The following is a 22557-nucleotide window of genomic DNA, read 5'->3' on the forward strand; positions in this document are numbered from 1 at the left end:
ATTCCTTTTTCAAGAGCAGCTTTGAAGTTTTCTTTCTTTTTTTGAAAGGGTTAGACGGAAATGGGAAATAGTATCTTCAGGGTACACCTCTCTAGGGGGTTGAATGTTGATCTGTTTTTAGGAAATGGAGCACTTGTGGCTCTCTCTGTTCATTAACTGTTTCTGTGCGCCAGAGTCAGGCAGATTGACAAATTGGCTGCAAAGTTGGTGCAATGATAAAGATAAAGAACACTGTAAAAAGCAACATATACTGTATTTTCTTTTCTTTTTATATTTGACTTTACTTTTTATACATGTGTAGATATTTTGTTGTGGTTGGACTGGTCTTTGGATACCTAAGAATTTGCCACTTTACTACTATTTTTCTAAATGCAAGTTTGTCATTTTATTGCAAAACTTTACTAAATTTGGATAATTCTTTCATCGGTAATTGAAGATTATAAATTTTAGTTCACTTGTTAGGTAAGAGTATTATTAAACGGACAGTATTTGAGCTTATGGAGCATAATAACAGCCCATTATCAGCCTTTAAGTTAAACTTGATCTCACAACTGTGTCTCTAATGTATTCATGTGAGATAATTACTGGCAGGTCACAGTTCACAGCTGTTTGTTGTTATCTTCTGTCTGAATGGCTATTATCCAGATGGAAATCAGGACCGTCGATTTTCGGCTTATCAGATGATCTTTTACATCCAAAGGGCTCGGAGATATGGAGGGATATTTTTATTGCATCATCAGGAGGATTGGTTGGACAAATCAAAGTGTAAATCTATGGTCAGTTTGTTATGTGTTCATTGGACCCAGACCAAGAGGCTAATCCAAATGATATTGATCACAGCTTCTTGCGGCCACATTCCAATCAGGGAAAGTTTAGAAATGCACAGAATGATGCTAACTTTTGTTCATAGTTTGTCTAGTAGCTGATTTGTTTATTTGTCAGTAAAGGGAACTTTGCACTTGAGATGTAACTGATGCATATTAACTTCCTGTAATGTAATCGGTCAGTAAACTGCAATCATTACAGTCATTTTTGAGATTCTAGGGTTGGTTGGTCAGCAACTACTTTGGTCCACTGATAATATAAAATATTCTAAAAACTGTTGGATGGATTGCCATTACATGTGGTACAAACATGCCTCCTTTAGGATGAATCGTAATAACTTTGGTTATCCCTTCCCTTTTTTTATCCATCATCAGGTCAAAATGCTAAACTGTCCATTACCTTGGTTTAAGACCAACTACCTGCAAAACTAACGACATTCCCATCAGACTCAGCTTGACTTGACTGTTTTTAGGGCTAATTAGTAAATGTAAACATTGCTTAAACTAACTAAGATGGTAAACTTTACACCTGCTAAACTTAAGCATGTTAGCATTGTCAATGTGGGCATGTTAGCATAGTGACGTTAGCATCTGGCTTAAATTACAAAGTACAAACTGCAGCCTCACAGAGCAGTATCGGTATACTCATTTCCATTCATAAATCTGGCCTTTAAATAATGGAAGGAAGGAAATAATTAACATTGCTGAGTTAATCTTTTGTCTCTTTTTGTCTCACAACTTTATGCACAGTGTCCTGATTTTAATATGCAGGCACAGCCACACGTGTGTGGCAAGGTTCTAATATCTCAGTCAGGCTGGTTGAGGGAAGAAATGCTGGAGAAATCCCTCGGGTTTTTTTCTGTGGAATGTTAAAGCCGACGTCTGCAGCACTAGGGGAGTTTAATCTCTGCTAGATCATGAACTATGCTACACTATCTTACCTACTGCCAAGCACCAATGCTTACAAGCCATCTCTGTTATAATGTAGCAAAAGGATTTACTGAAGAATCCTGTCTGGACTGTACATAGGATGTATATTTCTGCGGAGTGATTAGTAGAGCTGCAATGACCACTACTTCTCTGGTTCAGGTTTTGAATGTGAGCTCATGACACAGTGACTGGTACAATGGCGCACACACACAGACTCTCGCTCATCCATACATCCCTCGCTTCTCTCGACTAGCATGTCCTCTTCTATTAACCCACATTCATCTCTGTCTCTGTGCCAATTCCTGCTGCTGTATCTGTCTGTACTCGGTGAAAAGACAATAGCAACTTGTTGTCCAGTGTGAATACCCCAGATTTGTAACTCATCCCATGCAATGATACCCTTATTAGTTGTACAATTACTGGTCAACAAATGATGAAAATGTACTAAAAGACCACACATATTTATAGAGAGCAAAACAGGTAGTCTATCTTGCCACATGTTGCCACTTGCTGATCCACTGCTGTAATCTACTTTTTTAGATAAAGCCGAAGATCATAGAGCCTCTGGACTATGAGAATGTGCTTCTACAGAGGAAGACCCAGATCATCAGTGATGTTCTGCGGGACATGCTACAGTTCCCCACGGACGACTTCCAGGTAAGACATGGAGAGAGTTATTTTTTGAGGCCTGTAGGTACACTTTGGTTTAGCTTTTCCCCTCTTATAGGTCAAACTCAGTTGCAGAGCAATGTATCTGGTATTAATTAAAGGCTGTCCACGATAATGCAGAAGTTTGAAACCACGGTTTACCTGTAGACAAATATTCCATTCACAATAATACTCTTTGTTGTTTTCTAAGAGCTTGCCATCCACGCTGAAATGTTAATTTCAATTTAAAACTGGTTCTCAGTTTTAAAGGGGACATATTATGCCCATTTTCTGGTTCATACTTGTATTTTGGGTTTCTGGGAATGGTTAAATGAAGCTGTGTTTTGGAATACAGCTGCACTGTGTATGTATTTTTAGATTCATGATTTGAATTAATCAAACACTTGATAAAGGGCTGCAGCATCAGAATGGTCCATGAAGAGATCCATGAAGCAAGAGTTGAGATGGAGGGGAAACAGTCCTTTTTGCAATAGTCTCACCTCCATTTTGTGTTAACAGGGGAGACAAATAAATATGATGAGAAGACAAGGGTCATATGACTGACAGAGGTAGCCAAAGGCCCCAGATGGAAGCTGCTCGGTGTGGATATGGATGTATATGGGAGACTGTAGTTGGGTGAACCAGGATGTTGCAGAGTTAGGGAGGTTGGCCCAGTTAGGTCAACTGATTTACACATTGCTGAAGTCTTTAATGGCTACGTTTTTTTATACCTTGATGTTTAAATTCATCTTCACTTTTTAGGAAATCAGTTCCTGCAACAGCTGATTACGATGATATGAGAAAATTATATTACTTGGTAAACCGGTGTGTTGAATCTGCTATAAATTTGACTTCTACATGTACTGCGTGTAATCGTGGGCTCACGCTCTTATAAACATTTACACGCTACATAGATCTGCTGCTTGTGTTCAAAGAAGCTCACAGACTGTGTCAACATTACATCACCGCTGTGCTGAGATGGATCTCAGCGGGGTCCACTCCCAGTTTGAGAGAGAAAGAGAAAACATTGACAGACTCATGCTGACATGTTTGTCATTCCTCATGTCTCCTAAAAATGTGCTAGTAATCAGACTTTAAAGGATGAGTCTGGTCATTTTAATATTTTTGTCGTTGTCAACAAATCCCATGTGCAGAGCCGAGCCAATGTATGTATCCTCCTAACAAGAATTTCTTATTCATCTGTTACACAGAGCTCCATTGTTGTCAAAAAAAGAATATTAAAAACATCAATGAGCCACACTGTTGCACTTGGTGACATGTTCCTTGATTACCATGAACACAGACACTGTAGTTTATTTTGGCTCAATCCCACATACACCTTCCTGCTGCCCCAAATACTCACTAGAGCACCAAATGTGGATTAATCCACTGCTGAAAAAAGTCCCCAACAAAGTGTCAAATCATAGCAGAAGTTATCCCATGACACTTAACAGATAGAGTAGGTCTAGACCACACTCTATAATTTAAGGAGACCCAACATTTCTCCACAAGAGCAAGAATTTGGTGCGACAGTGGTGAGGAAAAACTTCCTTTTAACAGGCAGACCCTGGCTCTTGGTGGGCGGCCATCTGCCTCGGCAAATACACTATTTCCTCCTGTTTGAGTAACGTTTGCTAAAAACTAAAGTGGCCCGCTGTTTTACGAGATTACTAAGCCTTTTATAAAGATTAAACTATGTATTTGTGACCAGTTTTCTAAGATCCTCCCTTTCTCTGTCTGACTTGTCATACAATGTATTGTATAACAAATGTATGTATACAACTGTCAAATTAAGGCATCAACACAAGAGAATAGAATCCATACACTTTTTATTGGAGTTTAGAACATTAACATGTATGTATGTATTGGGAAATCTTCAACATACAGTCTGCTTCTAGACTATTTCACAATCAGTAGATGATAAGTGGTTTTCATTACAAGGCTGCAGAGCGGAGCAGAGTGTGTGTGTGTGTGTGTGTGTGTGTGTGTGTGTGTGTGTGTGTGTGTGTGTGTGTGTGTGTGTGTGTGTGTGTATGGCCCCTCCATCTGTCTAACCTGCCATATGTTTTACATCACTGGGCTTAGAAAGAAGAGGGCGCGAGCTAGCCAGACATATGGGTCTAGCATGTACACGTACTGAACATACTGTACATACACACATATGGATACACAGTTGCACACAGTAACTGGGTGGGCAAGAGAGTGCCTCGATGTAGAAGGAGGTAAAGTGTTGAGTTATAGATCAACCAGACCGTCTTCCCCCAAAAAACAGCCGCATATGTCGTCTGTACAAACCACTTATTACAACCTGTATTGTTAGGCGGTGGTGGACTTTCATCCAGGAGACCCCTGTTTGTGTCCCGCGTGGAACAAAAAGCCAACGTTGACTTATCTTAACTTGCGTACGTAGGTTAATTTACGTTGTACTTAATTAACGTCACATACTCAACATACTTGGCGAATGTAGCTTAAGTTACAAAACAAACATACTTATTTGAACCCAAACCATGAGCTTTTCCCAAACTTACCTTAGTACCTTTGTTGCCTAAACCTAACCAAACTGCGACCCTTTTACAAGTTTAACCATGTCTTCAAAACTGTGACCGTTTCAACGTGCATCTGTCGCTGGTGCTCTCCAATTGTCATATATGTCATTATGGAAGTCATTGGCAAACAAACTATTCGGTCATTTAGGTATGAGGACGTGTTGGGATCAACTTCCCCTACACGTGCACTCATGTAGAACAGGAGAGATCCTTGGACGGATATTGGACAGAATGTGGTCAATAGTTTAAGCTTTTAATTCATAATGGAGTATAGTGGTCAAGTAAGAATGACATTTCTCTTTTGCTTATCTAGAGTCTTCCAAGGTTTGATCCTGCACATATGTACAGATAAAACACACTACAGTCACTTCCGTCTTTCAAACTAGAAAGCGGTCCTCAGAACACTCACTCCCCCCCGTCCCCCCGTCCCCAACCACTTTGCCCAGATATCCTGCCCTACAGATAGGCTGATCCATGCACTGCCTGTGGGAACACGCTCCCTTGGTCTAGTGGAAGCCATCAAAGCCCTGCTTTAATGACTGTGAAAGGAATGTTGTTAATTGGCAGCCAGCAGTTCTTGCTAACAGTTGATTGACAGGGGTGTCCTTTGGTCAAAGTCGCCTGTGAGTGACTGGTCAAACAGGCAGGCTGTGTATGTGTTGAATCGTTTATTTTCAGTGAATCGGAAAAGTTAGTGCACCCACTGAGAAACCGGCTCTGAAGCATGTGCGAGTACAACTGTAGTGTCTATGAAGTGTCATATGGTGTTATACTGCGTTATTCTAATTGGCCATTCACCCAAAAATGAATATTCAGCCATTATCTACTCACCCTTGAGTTGTATGATAACCAAGCACAGGCCCCTTAGCCCCCACTCACCCTGCTGACACTATTTAAGTTAAAACAAAAGATGGACATTTTGGGAAACATTTTTCTTTCTTGCTGGGGCAGCAGCATCGGAGCCAGTGACACAAACAGACTGAACAAACTCATCAGGAAGGCTGGCTCTGTTATTGGCTGCAAACAGGACACTTTTGAAGCTGTGGTGGAGAAGAGGTCACTGAAAGCACTGTTATCTATCATAGATAACCCCGGCGACCACCCTCTCCACCCCCCCACACTGGTCCAACAGAGGAGCACCTTCTCTCAGAAATTATTTGTTCTTATATCCTATCCTATTATTATTTCATGTATATTGTATCCTATTATTTCTGTATACTAGTATATTCTGTATGTGTGCTGTGTGTCTGATATATTGCTGCTGCAACACTGGAATTTCCCATTTTTTTAGGCTCAATAAAAATATCTATCTATCTATCTATCTATCTATCTATCTATCTATCTATCTATCTATCTATCTATCTATGTAGAGTTTAATGCTGGCTCCAGCTTCATATTTATTAGGTGGACATGAGAGTGGTATTGATTTTGATTTGATTTTGAGGAAGAAAGCAAATAAAAGCATTTTCTGAATTTCCTTAACAAGGTCATTTTTTTGTTGCTTTTATACAACAAAACCTAAAAAGTCTTTACTTTTGTAGGCAAACCCCTGCATTGCCAGCCTGAATGACCAATCTTTTCCTCACTGCAGATGTTTTAACATAACTGGACTGAATAAACTGAGCTCAGTTTGGGCTACTGACAGGTCTTTGATAGCTATTGCAAGAACTGGAGAAATGAGGGCAGAGGCTCAATAACTGTACATGCTTGCCAGTGTAAGAATAGGAGTTTTATGACAAAACTAGGTCATTGTGCCACTGTTTCCTACTCATCTTTGCGGGTTGAGTAGAAAAGCAGAACACTAAGTGGGAGCAAGGCCCGAGGCGCCTTTTGCTCCTCAGCTATGGATCCTCGCTCTCCTCTCTCTGGCTGTATCTGTCTATCACGATGAAGAATCAGGACTGGAATAATAAAGGCTGCAGAACATTCTTTGCAGCACTGTTTTTCTTCTCTTCTCTTTTTTTCTTATAGCGACTCAAAAAGAACAAAAGTACCATCTCCTTTCATCTTTTTAACTATGTTTGAAAGAATAGCTCATGATTGATGATCAACAATATGATTAGACAAGATTTATTACCCTTAAATCTGAAAACGAGTGGAAAACGTCAGTCACAAAACCTGCATGCTTAGCTTAGATAGCTAACTTTCATAGCTTCATAGTTATGAGACAGATATGAGAGTGGTGCAGACGTGCGAGTGGTGAGGATACAGAGATAATGATTTTCTCAGCAAGAAAGCACAGAGACGGATTTCCCAAAACGTCAAACGGTTTCTCTAAATGTGACAATCGGATATGATTTTATTATGTGGATGAACGAGAAGGAATCAGAGAGGCAGAGTGTGGAGGTGGGCGTGGTTTGCAGTCAGCTGCAGTGGAGACAGGTGTGGGGGGAGCTCATCAGAGCAGTGCCAGGTGTGTTAACTGACACAGCTGATTCTTGTTGGTCTGATTCCACTCTCCCTTCATATGCAGTAGTGTGCTGGACCTTCAGATGACTTTTGCAAAACACCGGTTTAATTAAAAAAGTTGCAATGTGATAAAATAATAACTGCCAGTTAACACCAGTACAAGGCAGTAATGCAACATATGGGATGCCAACTGCCGTAAGAATAATAATAATAAGAAGAAGACAAGGAAGCTGCGCTGTGAGATATAGACCTTTTTCACGGCAGACATGTTGACATGTCATAGTAGGAAAAGTGCATTCAAACCCATTAATGGTGGCTGCATTCCACTTAGGAGAGGCCCTGGTATTGTGCATGCTGACTCACCGAAAAATCTTACTGGGACACTTGATGGAATTGAGCCATCGTTAAGGTTATCAGTTTCAGCTGTGCTCTTCCTACTATGACAAGTCAACATGTCTGCTGTGAAAAACATCCATTGTTTAGTTGAAGTGCGTTTAAAAACTCTGAGCAACTGGACTGTGCGTGAGAGTGAAGCAGTGCAACCAGAGACCTACAGTCAGAAAGTGTGTGAATGTATCAGGGCTGGGACGATTTGTGCCTCTGTCCCGATTTGATTCTTCAACCATACGTGGATGCCGATTTTATTAATATTGCGATCTTTATTGCGATTCAGTAGAATTAAACAAAAACAAAAGTTGAATACACTTCTAAAGACAAATATCGTGAGACATTTTCAAAAAACTAATTGTTTTCCAAAAAAGAATTTCATTTGTAAAGAAATGCATAACTTTTTAGTTATTTTGCGTTTTCTGCTTTCGCTCTGTTTTGCTGGAAACTGATACGATGTAGTCGCCGTCGGCGGCACACTATAAACTATAAATATTAGGGTGAGTCATTGGTAAAAAAGACATCATAAAAAATATAGATTCTAGGGAAGGGAATCAATTTAACAAATGGCCACAAAACAAATCACGATACATATGATTTTCATTTTAGTTTTTTTTACCCCCAAAATGTATGTTGGAAATGTGTGAGCCGTTGTAAAATGACTACTGTTTGTAAATCGTCTGTCCTGGCTGTGGTTTGTGCCGAGGGTGTCCTACAATCTCTGACCTTCCTTTTTGAAGGAAAGTACAAAGAGAAGTGCCATATGGGGATAAATACAATTTCATATAATCATGAGGAGCAGTAACACCAACACCGAACATACACCCAAAGCAGGAAATGGTTTACAGTGTGAGTGACTTTTCCCTGTTGTATTAAAAACACCAGCAGGATGGCTCTGCTGTGCCAGCCTCTTCTATCAGTCTGTTTTCATGACTGCTTTTCCTTTCTCTCCTCAGATCTCCTGCCTGAGGCGCCAGGGCAGGACTCTGTTCTCCACCGTGCCAGAGACTGCAGAGAAAGAAGCTCAGTCGCTGTTTGTCCAAGAGGTAAAACTAATACATACCTGGACGTAAGCCTTCTTTGTTCATTCTTTATCCCTTGGTCTTGGCCAAAGCCTCAACCTCTCTGCCCTGACCGAAGCCCTAGTCTATCCTTTTGTTTGAAGCACAGCCATGTTTTCTCTCATTTCTCCCAAACGCAGGTGCTTCGCCTCTGTCTAGATAATGCAACTGGCTTTCACACCCTGAAAGACCCATCAGAAACTGGAGCGCTTCAGACGCGTATCTAGCCAACGTTCATTCTGAGTTGTGTATGGATGAAGCACAGCTGATTAGATTTCAGAGGATGCTAGTGTAAAAGAAAAGTGTTTGTTGACCGCTCCCGTGATTTACAGATGAGGGAAAACTGATATGGTGCACGTCAAAAATGTTGCTGTTAGCCTTTAAATGAACTTCCATTTGTGTTCTCCGCCCTCACATGTTTCCTGACAGTGCAGAGGATCGGCTACAGATGGGGTCCACAGTTCAGTGGTAGTTCACGTCATGCCGTTTCAGAGGCGCTGTGTGCTGGGAGAGTTGGGGTGCGGCCTGATAGAGCCTGATAGGGGATAGTCCCCCATGGCTGCAGCCAGAAATGACATCATAACTACATCTGGAGTAGCTGTGAGACCTTATACAGATGGGCTCTTCCCTGAATTTATTTTTCTACTTTTTGGTGACCCCTTGCCTCCAGTCAACGTGTATTTTAGCAATTCGCAGAACTGATAAACACACAATGGAATATCTCAAACCAAGTGATACCACTGGTGCTTGTTTTTGTTGTAGTTGTGTCAAGTATTAAGGTTGCCTCCCTCCTCTCTATAGGAAGAAATGAAAAATTGAATAACATAATCCCTTAAATTAACATTTTTTTACATTTTGACTAGCAAACTTCCAGGGAATTGTATTAGCTTGAACAGACGGTGACGAAAACAATCAATCGATAGACAACTGCATTGGTCTGAAATGAATAATTTTACATTTCTGTGGAGGAGATGAGGTATTTTCAATATTACCTGCGTTGGTCAGTGATTTTAATCCAGTCCGGAGCACACATGTCTGTTATTTTCCACCGGCTACCCCAGTAATATTTACAACCCCTATGTGCACTGAGCTTCAGTTGGATGTGATGTATTTTAGTGGTTTTACCATAGTTGCATCTGCTAAAGCTCCTTCAAGTCTTAAAGTCTGCCTTAAAAGCAACATTCCGAGTTAATTCTTACTAAAATGTTTTTGGATAGAAATCCAAGGTTGTTTTAGAAACCAGAGTCTGTCTGTGTCTGGACCACGTATGTACGTACTCGTCTTAATTTGCTCTTGTTGAAATGACCCCTCACCCCCCCTTCACTTTCTGTCTCTGCAGTGTATCAAAACCTACAAGTCTGACTGGCATGTGGTCAATTACAAGTACGAGGAGTATTCGGGAGACTTCCGCCAGCTCCCAAAGTGAGTGTGTGTGTGCTTCAGCTATGCTAACAGGTGCTGTGAGGTGTAGACCGGTTTCCTGGCAATACACATTTAAAAAAAAGTCTGTAACAAACTGGAGGAAAGGAGTTTGATACGTTACGGAGTTGCATCATGGGAAATGTAAGACCCATTGTTTTTAAATTCTCGACCCACACTAGCCCCGTTTTGGGACGGTCTCATTCACTGTATGGGAGGCAGTCATGGATGGTTCGTAGAAAAGCTTAGGAAAGTGCAATGTCCCTTTTTTTTTTTTATTCAGTAAATAAAACAGATTTACAGCTTTACTTACTCTGCCTTTAAACCCCCCCCAAATTAAATTGAATACTAAATTTAACATAAGTAACTTTGGATGATGGTGTCAATTTGACAAACGGATGATTTTAATGTATTAATTTGCTAAGCAAATGGTTATCTCTATAGCTTTATATCCATGTACTATTCAGCTACTAGTCTGTTTTGTCCATTGCATAGCACACAATGCTGCAAAAACCCTCCAAGGGATATTGTAAATCTTATATTGTTCAGTGACAATGCCCTTTGTTTACAGCCCAGTGATTTTTTTAGCGAGAACTCTAGAAAGACGGAAATCTGTGTAACAGAAGCTCCAAGCTCTTCCACAACAACAATAGAAGGCTTCCTATGTTTTTCTACCAAGGATAAGCAGAGCTATTTTGGGACTGCTGTTGATTGATATCATTAGAACTTAAGGGAAATCCCACAATCCTTAGAGTATGTGTCCTTGGTCGAGACACTTTCCTAAAGGACAGGAATGTGCTTTACAGATGTTGTGTGTCATGTTTAAAACCTTGTAGAGTAAAACCTAGTCCTGGTCTTGACATTTTATGCTACTAGTTCCCCCGAGCAAGCTGGGTCTTGTTAAGGTCAAAGGGCAAACTGTCCGCCTGGGGTTTGAGCTGCACTTAGAAAAGCAGCTTCGGTATCTGGGCTACATCCTGTAAAGCTAGAAGCATTTCCCCCAACCCCCTATGATTGTTTCCTAAAATTAGCTATAATATAACTAATTAATATAATATTTCTTTTATTTTCCAATTACGTACAAGGAATGGACAGTCTGCATTTAAACCATCCTAACTAATTACGCCCATGGACCAACTCCATTTATAATTCCTGTGTGTGTGTGTGTGTGTGTGTGTGTGCGTTCTCGTGCGTGCTCGTGCGCGTGTGTCCATAGTTTGCAGTACATGCAAGTAAACTGAGGTTGAACTAAGTGAGCAAGGTCTAAGTTGTCTTTTATCTTTTCCCTGTACTTTCAGTAAGGCGTTGAGACCTGAGAAACTGGCAGCTCACCTGTTTGAGGTGGATGAAGATGTAGAGAAAGATGAGGTGAGTCCACCAATCCCAAACCTTTTTCTCCTCTTTGTTTAGGGAACACGTCTGTCCCATAGTCGTCTCACAATTCACTTCTGAAATAAGTTTAACCTTTCTCTAGGCCTCAACAAACCCTGTTTAAACAGAAACTTGATTACAAGGGAATGCAATAGAGCACAAACTATTGAATTTATTGCAAAACATTGTATTCATTTATTTAATTTCACTCCTTTATTACAAGGCAACCTTTGGATCTTTTGTTTAATGTTCTAGGACCTCGCCGTTTCCCAGAATAGCGGACATCTTCATGACATTAGTAGCATTTTAAGGGCATATCTCCTCCCAATAATTACCTCACTTCAGGCATTGATTTAACGCAACACCAGTGACCTTTAATGGATACACCGTCACAGCTAAAATCCCCTGAGATTAGAAAAGTGCAGTGTTGATCTAAATGTTGCTTTTAATGAAGCGCATTCTTCTGAACAGACCGTCAATGTGGGCAGTCAGCATATTTTCAACCTTACAGTGTGCAATTAAATTTGTGAGACCATGTATGTGTTTTATTCATTAATGGAGGAGAAGGAGAGGCATAGAGACATAAATGTACTGTATGTAATTCTCATCTGTGTTTGATTTAATTCAAGTGTAAAATACACATGCTAATGTGTGTTCTTTGCACCTCCTCTTGCAGGACACAGCCTCCCTCGGATCTCAGAAGGGAGGAGTGTCTAAACATGGCTGGCTGTACAAAGGCAACATGAACAGTGCGATCAGTGTTACTATGCGGGTGGGTACGCTAACAGCTTTAACTACTAAAGGCAACACTTTCACAGCCCCTTCTAATATTGTTAGTAGTGACTGTAGCAGTGTTGATATTTATGTAAATACACACTTTTTAGGCAATGTGGTTAAAGGGGCACTCCACTGATTGTACACATGAAGTAACTTGGCACGAGGAGTACTACGAAGTTTGTGGAAACAGTTGTATAATGTTTTCTGTAGCTCTGTAGGAGCGTAAAAGATGATATGAATAAAATGCATTAACTTGACGTAATTATTGCCTCTAGAGCTCACACAGCTCTGCGATGTTTACACCAAGGAGAATGTATTCCTGCTCCTCTTGATCATCCATCAATCTATCCTACAGTATCCATTTTTTTTTAATGGAAGACTGCCTTGCCCATTCTGTAATACTTGGTCTGCTAGTCTTTTTTTCTAAATCAGTCTTTTGGCATACAGAAAACTAAGATCTATCATTCGTTCCCTTTTGATCAAATTGGATTGGTCGTTCTGGATACCATTATTATATAAAACAACGTTTTATTTTTCTAGTAAATGTGTTGACAATATTTGCAAAAGTGTTTTCTGGGTCATAACTTTCAATGTTAGGTAAATACAAACCTTGGTCTTTCTCCTGTCCATGTGTCTTTTTCTCTCTGCACATGTGGAAATCAAATTAGCCATTGCTTACGGTAGCCCATTACTTGTCGTACTTTATCATTTTACTCTTGAGCTTTCCCATGCCCCATCTCCACCCTTGGGGTATTTTTAAAGAGAAAGAGGCCATTTGGGATGTTAACATTCTCTAGTTTCATCCTCTAGTCCTTCAAGAGGAGGTACTTCCATCTGGCCCAGCTGGGAGATGGATCCTACAACCTCAACTTCTACAAGGATGAGAACACCTCCAAGGAACCCAAAGGAACCATCTTCCTTGACTCATGCATGGGGGTTGTTCAGGTAAACAATCGTATGCACTGGGGCGTTTAAAAACCACCGCCCCCAAAATATGAATTTAGAAAAAGTGTGCATTCTTTAAGCCTCTTGTAGAAAAGGGGCCTCTAGAGGCCTGGAATGATAATAATAAAATGGACTGTATGACATTAATGTTAGCATTTGTGTTCTTTCAGAACAGCAAAGTGCGTCGGTTTGCCTTTGAGCTGAAGATGCAGGATAAGAGCACGTTCCTGCTGGCTGCAGAAAGTGAAGCAGAGATGGAGGAGTGGATCGGCACCCTCAACAAGATTCTCCACAGCAGCTTTGAACAGGCCATGCAGGAGAAGAGGAACGGAGACCTGCATGACGGTGTGTTCTTGTGCACTTTATTTCATTGCTTTGACATCTTGTCTGTTTTATCAGCTTAATTATTACTCCATGTACTTATTTGCCTACCTTACAGGGTTTGTGTCTGCATTTGTTTGTCTCCATGTCTTTTGATGCTTGCTGCACTTGGCTTCTTTAATTTGCCTGTAGCTGATCGAATAATGAATATAGAATAATAATCTCCAGGATGTTTCCTTATGATAAACAACTTTATTATCAATATTTTTTTCTTATGTAATGTTCCCCTCAAAAACCCCCAACACATTATAATTATTTTATATAATTGCATTAGCTAACCCCCCCCAGGGGGGGCCAAACAATAATTATATTTTTTTTTAATTGCATCAGCTAACAGAGTTAATGTTGATCTCTCCAACAGATGAGGAGCATGGAAAAACAGACCTCTCCTCTGGAAGTTTTCAAGACAGCTTTCAGGTAGCCTATTTTTTTCTATCAAATTACATGTTAAAACAATGCTCACCACCTCGGTTTAACCATACAACAAGCCACACCATATGGATTAGTCCACATACTGTAGACTGAAGTGCTACGAATGTCTGAAGGTGCCACAATGATCCTAACTTGGAAGCAGTCTGAACTGTAACAGCTTTGCTTGGAGTGGAATTGCTAAACAGCTGTATTTACTGCAACCAGGTTTCCTGTTGGTGATAGCCAAGCAAACATCTGGTAAAGTGTGTATGGCCTCCTTATGCAGAAGCCAGATGATGCCAACACTGGTGCTAAACAGGAGTGGAACGTGGCAGTCTGAAAACAAACTTTTAAAGGCATAGTCTGATTTGCTGTAATAAAGTCAACATAGAGTTAAATCTGCTCTAATCAATCGTTTTTTATCAAAAATGGATCAAATGACTCAAGTGTCCTGACAGACCTACAGATAATTATCACCCAATTCCTCTCAGCTCTACTGGGTGTTTTAGTGCCTTTCAGCTCATTGTTTTAATTTTCCATCCCACAACTTACAGTAAATGTATTCGTTGACTCTCACACCTCACCATGGTTTCCAGCCACTGATCTGATAAAGAAAATGCGTGCAGACTTGGACTTTGCAAAGGCAATGTGATTTTTACATTGCACTGGCCACACTGAATACACTGTCCTTGGATTTCCTGACTACATTGTTCATTCCTCCATTCAGTTTAATAATGTATATCCAAACCAGGCCTCTGATATGGACACCATGATAGATTTCATTCCACTTTCTTTTTAATAACAAGCTGTTGTTGATGTTAAATACATTTCAATGCTTTGTTTAACAGACTGCCAGAGATATTGAGTCTAAAATGAGGAGTGAAGCTCGCCTGAAACTGTTCACTCTGGACCCTGACACACAGGTGATGAAGAGAATACCTGACTACAAAGCCCTGTGCATGTTGTGCATTGTTTAAAGCAGTGTTTAAATACTAACTAGCACCACAGTCAATTTATCGATTTCATGACCAAAATTGTGCCGGGGCAATTTCAGCCTTCTAACATCTCCGGTTTCCACAGAAACTGGACTTCTCTGGCATTGAGCCAGACGTGCGGCAGTTTGAAGAGAAGTTCGGGAAGAGAGTCCTGGTCAGCTGTCATGACCTGTCTTTCAACCTGCAGGGCTGTGTTGCAGAGAATGAAGAGGGGCCAACAACTAATGTATGTTTCAAAAAAAAAAAAAAACTAAATAAATAGTTGGTGTTAATTACAACCTGCACTCTTCTTGACATAGAAATCACACTTCTATGAATGGACATGTATTTGCAAGTACAAAAACATGCTTCCAGCGTCATTTGAGGAAAGGTCCTTTATAAAACGAGGGCGAGGTCTGAATCAGTTATGATTACAGACACTTCATATGGCCCACTTGGCTGTACCCCATCAAAACTGGTGGTGTTGGCACGAGGAATGGCCGCTACCATGGCAACCAGTCTGGGCCTCCCACCATGAATTAGCACCAGGATGAGGCTGGTTTCCTGCTGTCACTCTCCAAGGTCTCTGTCTCTGTAGGAGGAGGACTCCTTTTACACTCAGCACTCAGCTGGAAAACCACAGCTATTAGCTCTGCTACTTAGGAGAAACACACACACACACACACACACACACACACACACGTTTGAGTAATGGAAATGCATGGTGGAAAGAGTGAATGGGAAGATGAATTACCTCAATGGCACATTTTTACTTGATGGAAAATGAGAAGTGCATTAGGTTACTTTCTTTTCTTTTTTTTGACTCTTTCATTTTTCATCACACAAATATTTCCCTTCATCTCTTTCATCAAAGGTGGAGCCTTTCTATGTGGTCTTGTCCCTCTTCGACGTCCAGAACGGTAGAAAGATCTCGGCCGACTTCCACGTGGATCTCAACCACCCTTTGGTCCGAAAAATGACGTCAGGCTCTAGTAGCAGACAAGACTTGCACATCAATGGCAGTTGTGATGGTCCCCTGGCTGGCCCCAGGCAGGGCAGTGGGCTCCCAGTGGGTGCTCTCCAGTACCCCAGACAGGGGGTGTTTTCAGTCACGTGCCCCCATCCAGAGATCTTCCTGGTGGCCAGGATTGAGAAGGTCCTGCAGGGGGGGATCACCCACTGCACTGAACCCTACATGAAGAGTTCAGACTCCGCCAAGGTACAGAGATTAACAGAGATGACGAGGACGTGGTTGTATTTAGTGTGCTCAAGTCATCTCAAATAATGAAATTGTAAAATAAATCCCCCTGTTTTCCTGCCTGCCTGTAGATGGCACAGAAGGTGCTGAAGAATGCTAAGACAGCCTGCAGCAGACTGGGACAGTACAGGATGCCTTTTGCCTGGGCTGCAAGGTGATGAAGACCCCACCCCCCGCCCCCACCCTTCAATAAAACACATCAACAAAGGAATTTAATCCAACTGCAGCATGACAGAGAACGAACGGGAAGAAAGGGCTATTACTCATGATTTCTTGCATTTAAGGAAAACCTTTAGCTTCAAAAAAAAAATCAAGGGGACTTATTCTCCTGTGCCATAATACCACACATAGTGATTCCGATTTAGGATGCTGCACAAAAGAAACTGTGTGGAAACTGTCAAATGAAAGTCAGTGGGCCTCTGAGACAGAAATCATTAAACCACTAGTGTAGAACTGAAATGTGCTCTTTCTCCAGTAGATTGAATGGATTTTTTTTGTCTGTCTCTGCAGGCCTGTGTTCAAAGATGCATCAGGAAGTTTGGACAAAAGCTCTCGCTTCTCTGCTCTTTACAGACAGGACAGCAGCAAGCTGTCAGACGAGGACATGTTCAAACTGCTGACTGACTTCAGAAAGTATGCTTCCCCCCCCCCCCTTAAATATATCACTATAACTGCTTTTGATACATTGTTGTAATTTCTGTTTCTATGTCTGTTTTCCCAACAGACCAGAGAAAATGGCCAAACTCCCTGTGCTCTTAGGGAACTTGGATGTAACTATTGACAGCGTGGCCCCGGATGTAACCAGTAAACCCTCCAAATATTTACAAAATCACTTTAAATTGTCTGTTTATAGTCATCAGACATTAACCTTCAACCCAGTGACTCCTCTTGTTTCCTGCCTGCAGATTGTGTCACTTCCTCCTACATCCCTGTGAGGAACTTTGAAGGCAATGGGCCTGAAGGCGCTCTTCTGGAGGTGGAGGAATTTGTACCTTGCATCGCTAAGTGCTCCCAACCATTCACCATCTATAAAAATCACCTCTATGTGTACCCAAAACACCTCAAATATGACGGACAGAAATGCTTTGCTAAGGTAAACGCAGTATGGAGCATAGGAATACATTGGCCTTAATGTTAACGTTTTGAACAAGAGGAAATGGGGGACGTACCTTTTTAATTCTAAGCTTTTCTGTTGCTGGTTAAATGATCTGCTGAATCAGTATTTTGCACTTTGCATGCAACATAAAATCATTCCAAAACATACGACTTATCCGTTTTGGAAGGTGATGCTTTTGCTTGGCTAGCATTCTCTTATCATCATCATATTGTGCTCCTGTTTACTCTATGAAACAACTGGCAACTACCTCAGGCTTGTTCAGCCAAGCAGCAGAGCTGGCTAGAATTATCCTTACAGAGCAGCAGCTTCTGATTAATACAGGGTTGGTATTTTTACTGACAGCTCCGTGTAGGAAAACAACCTGCCTTCTCTCCCCCATCCATCTCTCTGCCCTCTTATTTTAGATAAGAGCTGGCAATGCTTTGCCTAAAATATTTTCCCCTCTTTATAGAGAGAGACACAGTAAGGCCAACAGGGGATATCTTGGAACTGTTTTTTAACTTTTGTCTCCCCTCTCTAGGCGAGGAATATTGCAGTTTGCATTGAATTCAAGGATTCTGATGAGGATGAAGCCCAGCCGGTGAAGGTGTGTTTACATCACATACTGTGCATCAGAAAATGCTGAACGCAGAATCTAAAATGGCAAAATCCAAACCAACAGATGTGTGGACTCGAATCACGTGGCACAAAGTCATATTAGACTTCTGACTTTTGATTTGACAAAAAAGACTTGCAAAAGACTTGTTGGTCTTGACTTAGGACTTTTTTGTCTTTATTTGGGTCTCAACTTGGGACCTTTTAGTCTTGGTTAAGGAACTTGACTTTGAACTTGCTGGTCTTGACTTGGGACTCGTTGGTCTTGACTTGGGACTTGTTTTTCTTGACTTGGGACTTGACTTGTTGGTCTTGGGTTTCGTCTTGACTTTAGACTTGTTCTTGACTTGTGGTCTTGACTTTGGACTTCGTAGCCAAACCAAAATAGCACTTTATACATTAAACCATATTGTGATGACTAGGTTTGAGATGAGAGTGCATGATGACTTCTCTCTCTCTCTGTCATGTTTGATTATCTCCTACCTTTCTAATCTAATGCAGTGCATCTATGGTCATCCTGGAGGTCCTCTATTCACTAAGCAGGCATATGCAGCCGTCCTGCACCATCAGCAGAACCCAGAGTTCTATGATGAGGTATGTCTGTGCTCATGTTACTCATCAGTTTTATTAATATAATGCATTCTGTAGTATGCTTATAATGGCTAAAAGCCATCAATGGAGAGAGTCAGATATGCTCTATGACATAAGTCAAAAAGTTATGTATTTTTTGAAAGCAGTGTGTTCTGAAGTAGGTACCTCTCACCTCCTCATTAAGTTTCGGCACATTTCAAGTCAACGTTAAATTCTCACCGGAAATGCTCCGCTGGTAGCCTGGTTGACACCAGACCCTTCTCAGTTGTAACTGAGAGTGCAGAGCGAATCTCAAATTTGCCGGAAGTTTGTCAGGGTTTTCCCAGGCTACGCCGCTGGCAATTTTCACTTTGATTTTCCTGAACAAAGCGACCTCTGTATTAGGGAACCAACCCCAGGAATCTGTGTTTTTCTCGCCTTCAGATAAAGATAGAGCTGCCTACTCAGCTGCATGACAAGCATCACCTTCTCTTCACATTCTATCATGTTAGCTGTGACAGCAACAGCAAGAAGAAAGATCTGGTGGAGACTCCAGGTAGGCTGCAGCTTTTAGTCATGACTCATGTCTCCCCCCTCTGAATAAAAACACCAGCAGGTATTTTAACAAAAACAATGCAGTGAGTTCATGTAAATATGTGGCGTGCATAATGTGGGACAAAGTTTGATACTAGCATACTTTCCACAGTGTGATGGTAGTTTTTATGAGTCTCCCCAGTGGGTGGAGATATTTGAAATTGTGATCTTCATGCTGCAGCCTCCCCAGTATTACCACTACTTCACAAATGTACCTGCTTCGCACACAGTGGGTTCAGCATGGCTGCCTCTGCTAAGGGATGGCAGAGTCATCATGAATGAACAGCTGCTGCCTGTGGCCGCCAATCTGCCCGCCGGGTACCTCGGCTCCCAGGATGGTGTCAACAAGGTAAAAAAAAGATGATCAACATCTGATGCGTGGAATTGGCATGCACTAGAAGTCATGAGAGGGCTGTGAAGGTCTGTCTAGATATCTTATTTATGGCAAGTCATTGATTGCTCCAATATTCTGTTTAAGTAAAGGATGTATGTGCTTTAGACCCAAAGTCAAAGTATTTCCCTGTATTGCCCTCAAACAATTTTCCAAAATGGTTTAAGATGGGATTTTCTGACATTGGGATCTGATGCAGTTTGTGGTTAATGGTTAAAGATCTTAGTAGCTGTGATTGGATTGGGACCTTGCAGAGGTCTAACAGGCTTTTACATGAAATGCCTGTGAAATCTGATCAGCATAAAAATTTTATTTATCTCACCATTAGGACCCCTCAGTGTTTCTTTGATGCAGGGCTAATGGGTTTAGTGTAGATTGAATTAATATGTACACAAAAGTGGCTCATTGTGCATAATGCTTAGTGCTAATTTCAAATGTAACTGCTTGTGTAAGCGTTTTTCTCAAAATGATTGAGCCACCAAGTCAGTTGTTTTGTAGGATATCAGTACCAGCCATTCTTTCATAAGAACTCTAGTTTATTTGTTTTGTAGAACACTGCAGCCATATGGCAAAACAGTTTGTCCTCTTATTTTACAAAAAACTGTCACTGATTTGTCGATTATGTCTATGCATTAGCTTTTTTTTATTCAATATCCAATGCAGTAATTGTTGCCCACTTGTCATTATAGAACTCTGGCTCGGAGATCAAATGGGTGGACGGAGGAAAACCCCTGTTCAAAGTCTCAACTCATCTTGTTTCCACAGTTTACACTCAGGTATTTGTACATTATATACATTAACACTGCCTGCTCATTGTCCTTGGATACAAACATAATCTCAATTTACTCTAAAATGCTAATAAAATGTCTTCAAATAAAATGATCTTTTAGGATCAGCACTTGCAAAACTTCTTCCACCACTGTCAAATCATGGAGCTGTCAGAACAAGCTTCAGAGGGAGAGCTGGTGAAATACCTGAAGGTATTCTGGCCTTTAATTTCTAATGCCTCAAGGAAAACACAGGAACACACCCTTTTTGTTCATGCCTCATCAAATACAATCTTATAATCTTGCATCTGTCATTCGTTCTCTTCTTACTTCCTCCCCTCCCTTAGAGTCTCCATGCGATGGAGGGTCATGTGATGGTCAACTTTCTGCCCACCATCCTCAACCAGCTGTTCTGCGTCCTAACCAGAGCCACACATGAGGATGTGGCTGTCAACGTGACCAGGCAAGCTATGTGTTACGGCAATATTTTTGGTCTCTTTTTAAATTTGTGCAGAGAAAATTATAGTAACAGCACTTTCATCTGGTTCTCAATCCAAAGTGCGTTCCCCTGTTTTCTCTTTAACAGCCTAAATCCCTTTTCTCATTAGACACTCACCAATGGCTAGCACACTCCATGTATGTGTCTTTTATCTCAGTTGTGTGTGTGTGACTAGTCTTTGAAGCTCTGTAGGCAGTGTGAAAATGAGGCGTTAGTGCCTTGGAATGAATAAATTGAATTCCTATCTCAGATTGTTCCTTCTAGCCAGCCTTTGCTCCTTCTTTCTTGTTTTATATTTATTTATTATTTGTTTTTTCTTTAGGGTGATGGTTCATGTTGTGGCACAGTGCCATGAAGAAGGGCTTGAACATTACTTGAGATCTTATATCAAGGTGCAGTCTTTTCTCTCTATATGTATGCAGAACATATATTTGTATGTTCCTGTGTTTCTGTAGAAAATAAATTGATACAATCAGATCCCCCCCCCCATCTCTACTCTCAGTTTGTGTTTAAGCCAGAGCCTTATTCATCCACCAATGTAAAAACGGTTCATGAGGAGCTGGCTAAAGCTATGACAGCCATTCTCAAGCCATCCACTGACTTCCTGACTAGCAACAAGCTCCTGAAGGTAAGAACTATTACCTCACCTCACTAAAGGTTGTAATGCCTTCATTTTAAGCATTCAGTTTTAGGCAGATTATTTTACATCCTCAGAAAATCATTGGTATCGACTATAAATGATACCTTAAATATAATTAAATATATTTTTCAATTACAGATAAAAGCTAGGCGAAAATCAGTAAATCAACTTAGCCTGTGCAAAGGCTAACTGTGGCTATTGCTAGCTTTTACTTTGTGTATAGCTTTCTTGCTTGAGCTGATGACTTGGTTTAATTTTGTAGTTACTTCAAATTGTATTATTATACATTTTTTATGCCTTAATATTTATATGATAAAACGGTCATAGTCAATAAGTCTGATCAAGTCAATAAGTCTGATTCTAAAAATCAGTCGTTGATTTTTTTTGTATGCTTCCGTTTCACAGAGAAGAGTACGAAAGCCCTGAGAGGCAAGTGAGAAAAATAATTCTGGTGATCCATTTTCTGAGCCAAGTCTGAGCTCAGTAGTTTTCTCGCCTGTGTTTATGACTTAAAAACAGGAGAAAAACGGTTTTGCCAGGGTAATCTTTTATGTTCCTACATTTTTGTCTGTGAAACAGGTGGGGAAAAAGTTTTAAATAGGACTATAACGGCACATTAGATTAAAATGTATTTCTAGCTAAAAGAAAGACATGACAGTTATGATGCATAACTTGCTATACCCTGTACCTTGTGTTTAGATTGCATGGAGAAATGTAGAACATTAGTGGTGCATGTCAGCCTCTTGTGGCCAAAATGAGTATTACAACAACAAACATTTAGGATACTGATATGACAAAAAAAAATTCACCTGCCAAAACTTTTTTTCGCTTAGATTGTCCTGGCATAACCTTGTTTTTTATTTATTTATTTTTATAATCTGTTTTATCTGTTAAGTCCTAAACAACAGAGAAAACTATTTAGAACAGACTCAGGAAATGAACCAGATGTTTTTTTTCCTCACTTGGCTTCCGTAGAATTGATACATTTTCCTACAAAATACCTTTTTCAATAGAGGTTAATTAAAATTTTAGCATGTTACAAAT

The 22557-nt window shown here is 40.6% G+C and overlaps 1 protein-coding gene across 14 annotated transcripts in view; it reads left to right on the forward strand.

Moving 5' to 3' along the window:
* The window catches only part of dock9b (dedicator of cytokinesis 9b), a 58826-nt gene that overhangs the window by 17384 nt on the left and 18885 nt on the right, over window positions 1-22557 (forward strand). For 13 of the 14 annotated variants that reach the window (XM_039793348.1, XM_039793350.1, XM_039793355.1 and 10 more), the window contains exons 2-25: window positions 2295-2411; window positions 8701-8790; window positions 10145-10227; window positions 11523-11592; window positions 12272-12367; window positions 13183-13317; window positions 13488-13662; window positions 14060-14115; window positions 14958-15032; window positions 15190-15330; window positions 15958-16302; window positions 16413-16495; window positions 16852-16974; window positions 17066-17145; window positions 17247-17434; window positions 17979-18044; window positions 18554-18646; window positions 19067-19178; window positions 19447-19565; window positions 20297-20383; window positions 20498-20587; window positions 20722-20837; window positions 21196-21265; window positions 21376-21501. In XM_039793348.1, the coding sequence (XP_039649282.1) occupies window positions 2295-2411; window positions 8701-8790; window positions 10145-10227; window positions 11523-11592; window positions 12272-12367; window positions 13183-13317; window positions 13488-13662; window positions 14060-14115; window positions 14958-15032; window positions 15190-15330; window positions 15958-16302; window positions 16413-16495; window positions 16852-16974; window positions 17066-17145; window positions 17247-17434; window positions 17979-18044; window positions 18554-18646; window positions 19067-19178; window positions 19447-19565; window positions 20297-20383; window positions 20498-20587; window positions 20722-20837; window positions 21196-21265; window positions 21376-21501 (2736 nt within the window). Of the gene's footprint in view, window positions 1-2294; window positions 2412-8497; window positions 8594-8700; window positions 8791-10144; window positions 10228-11522; window positions 11593-12271; window positions 12368-13182; window positions 13318-13487; window positions 13663-14059; window positions 14116-14957; window positions 15033-15189; window positions 15331-15957; window positions 16303-16412; window positions 16496-16851; window positions 16975-17065; window positions 17146-17246; window positions 17435-17978; window positions 18045-18553; window positions 18647-19066; window positions 19179-19446; window positions 19566-20296; window positions 20384-20497; window positions 20588-20721; window positions 20838-21195; window positions 21266-21375; window positions 21502-22557 lie in introns of those variants that run through there. The other variant, XM_039793353.1, reaches the window with a different exon arrangement.

The sequence above is a fragment of the Perca fluviatilis genome, chromosome 24, assembly GCF_010015445.1.
Source record: "Perca fluviatilis chromosome 24, GENO_Pfluv_1.0, whole genome shotgun sequence".
Classification (NCBI taxonomy): Eukaryota; Metazoa; Chordata; class Actinopteri; order Perciformes; family Percidae; genus Perca; species Perca fluviatilis.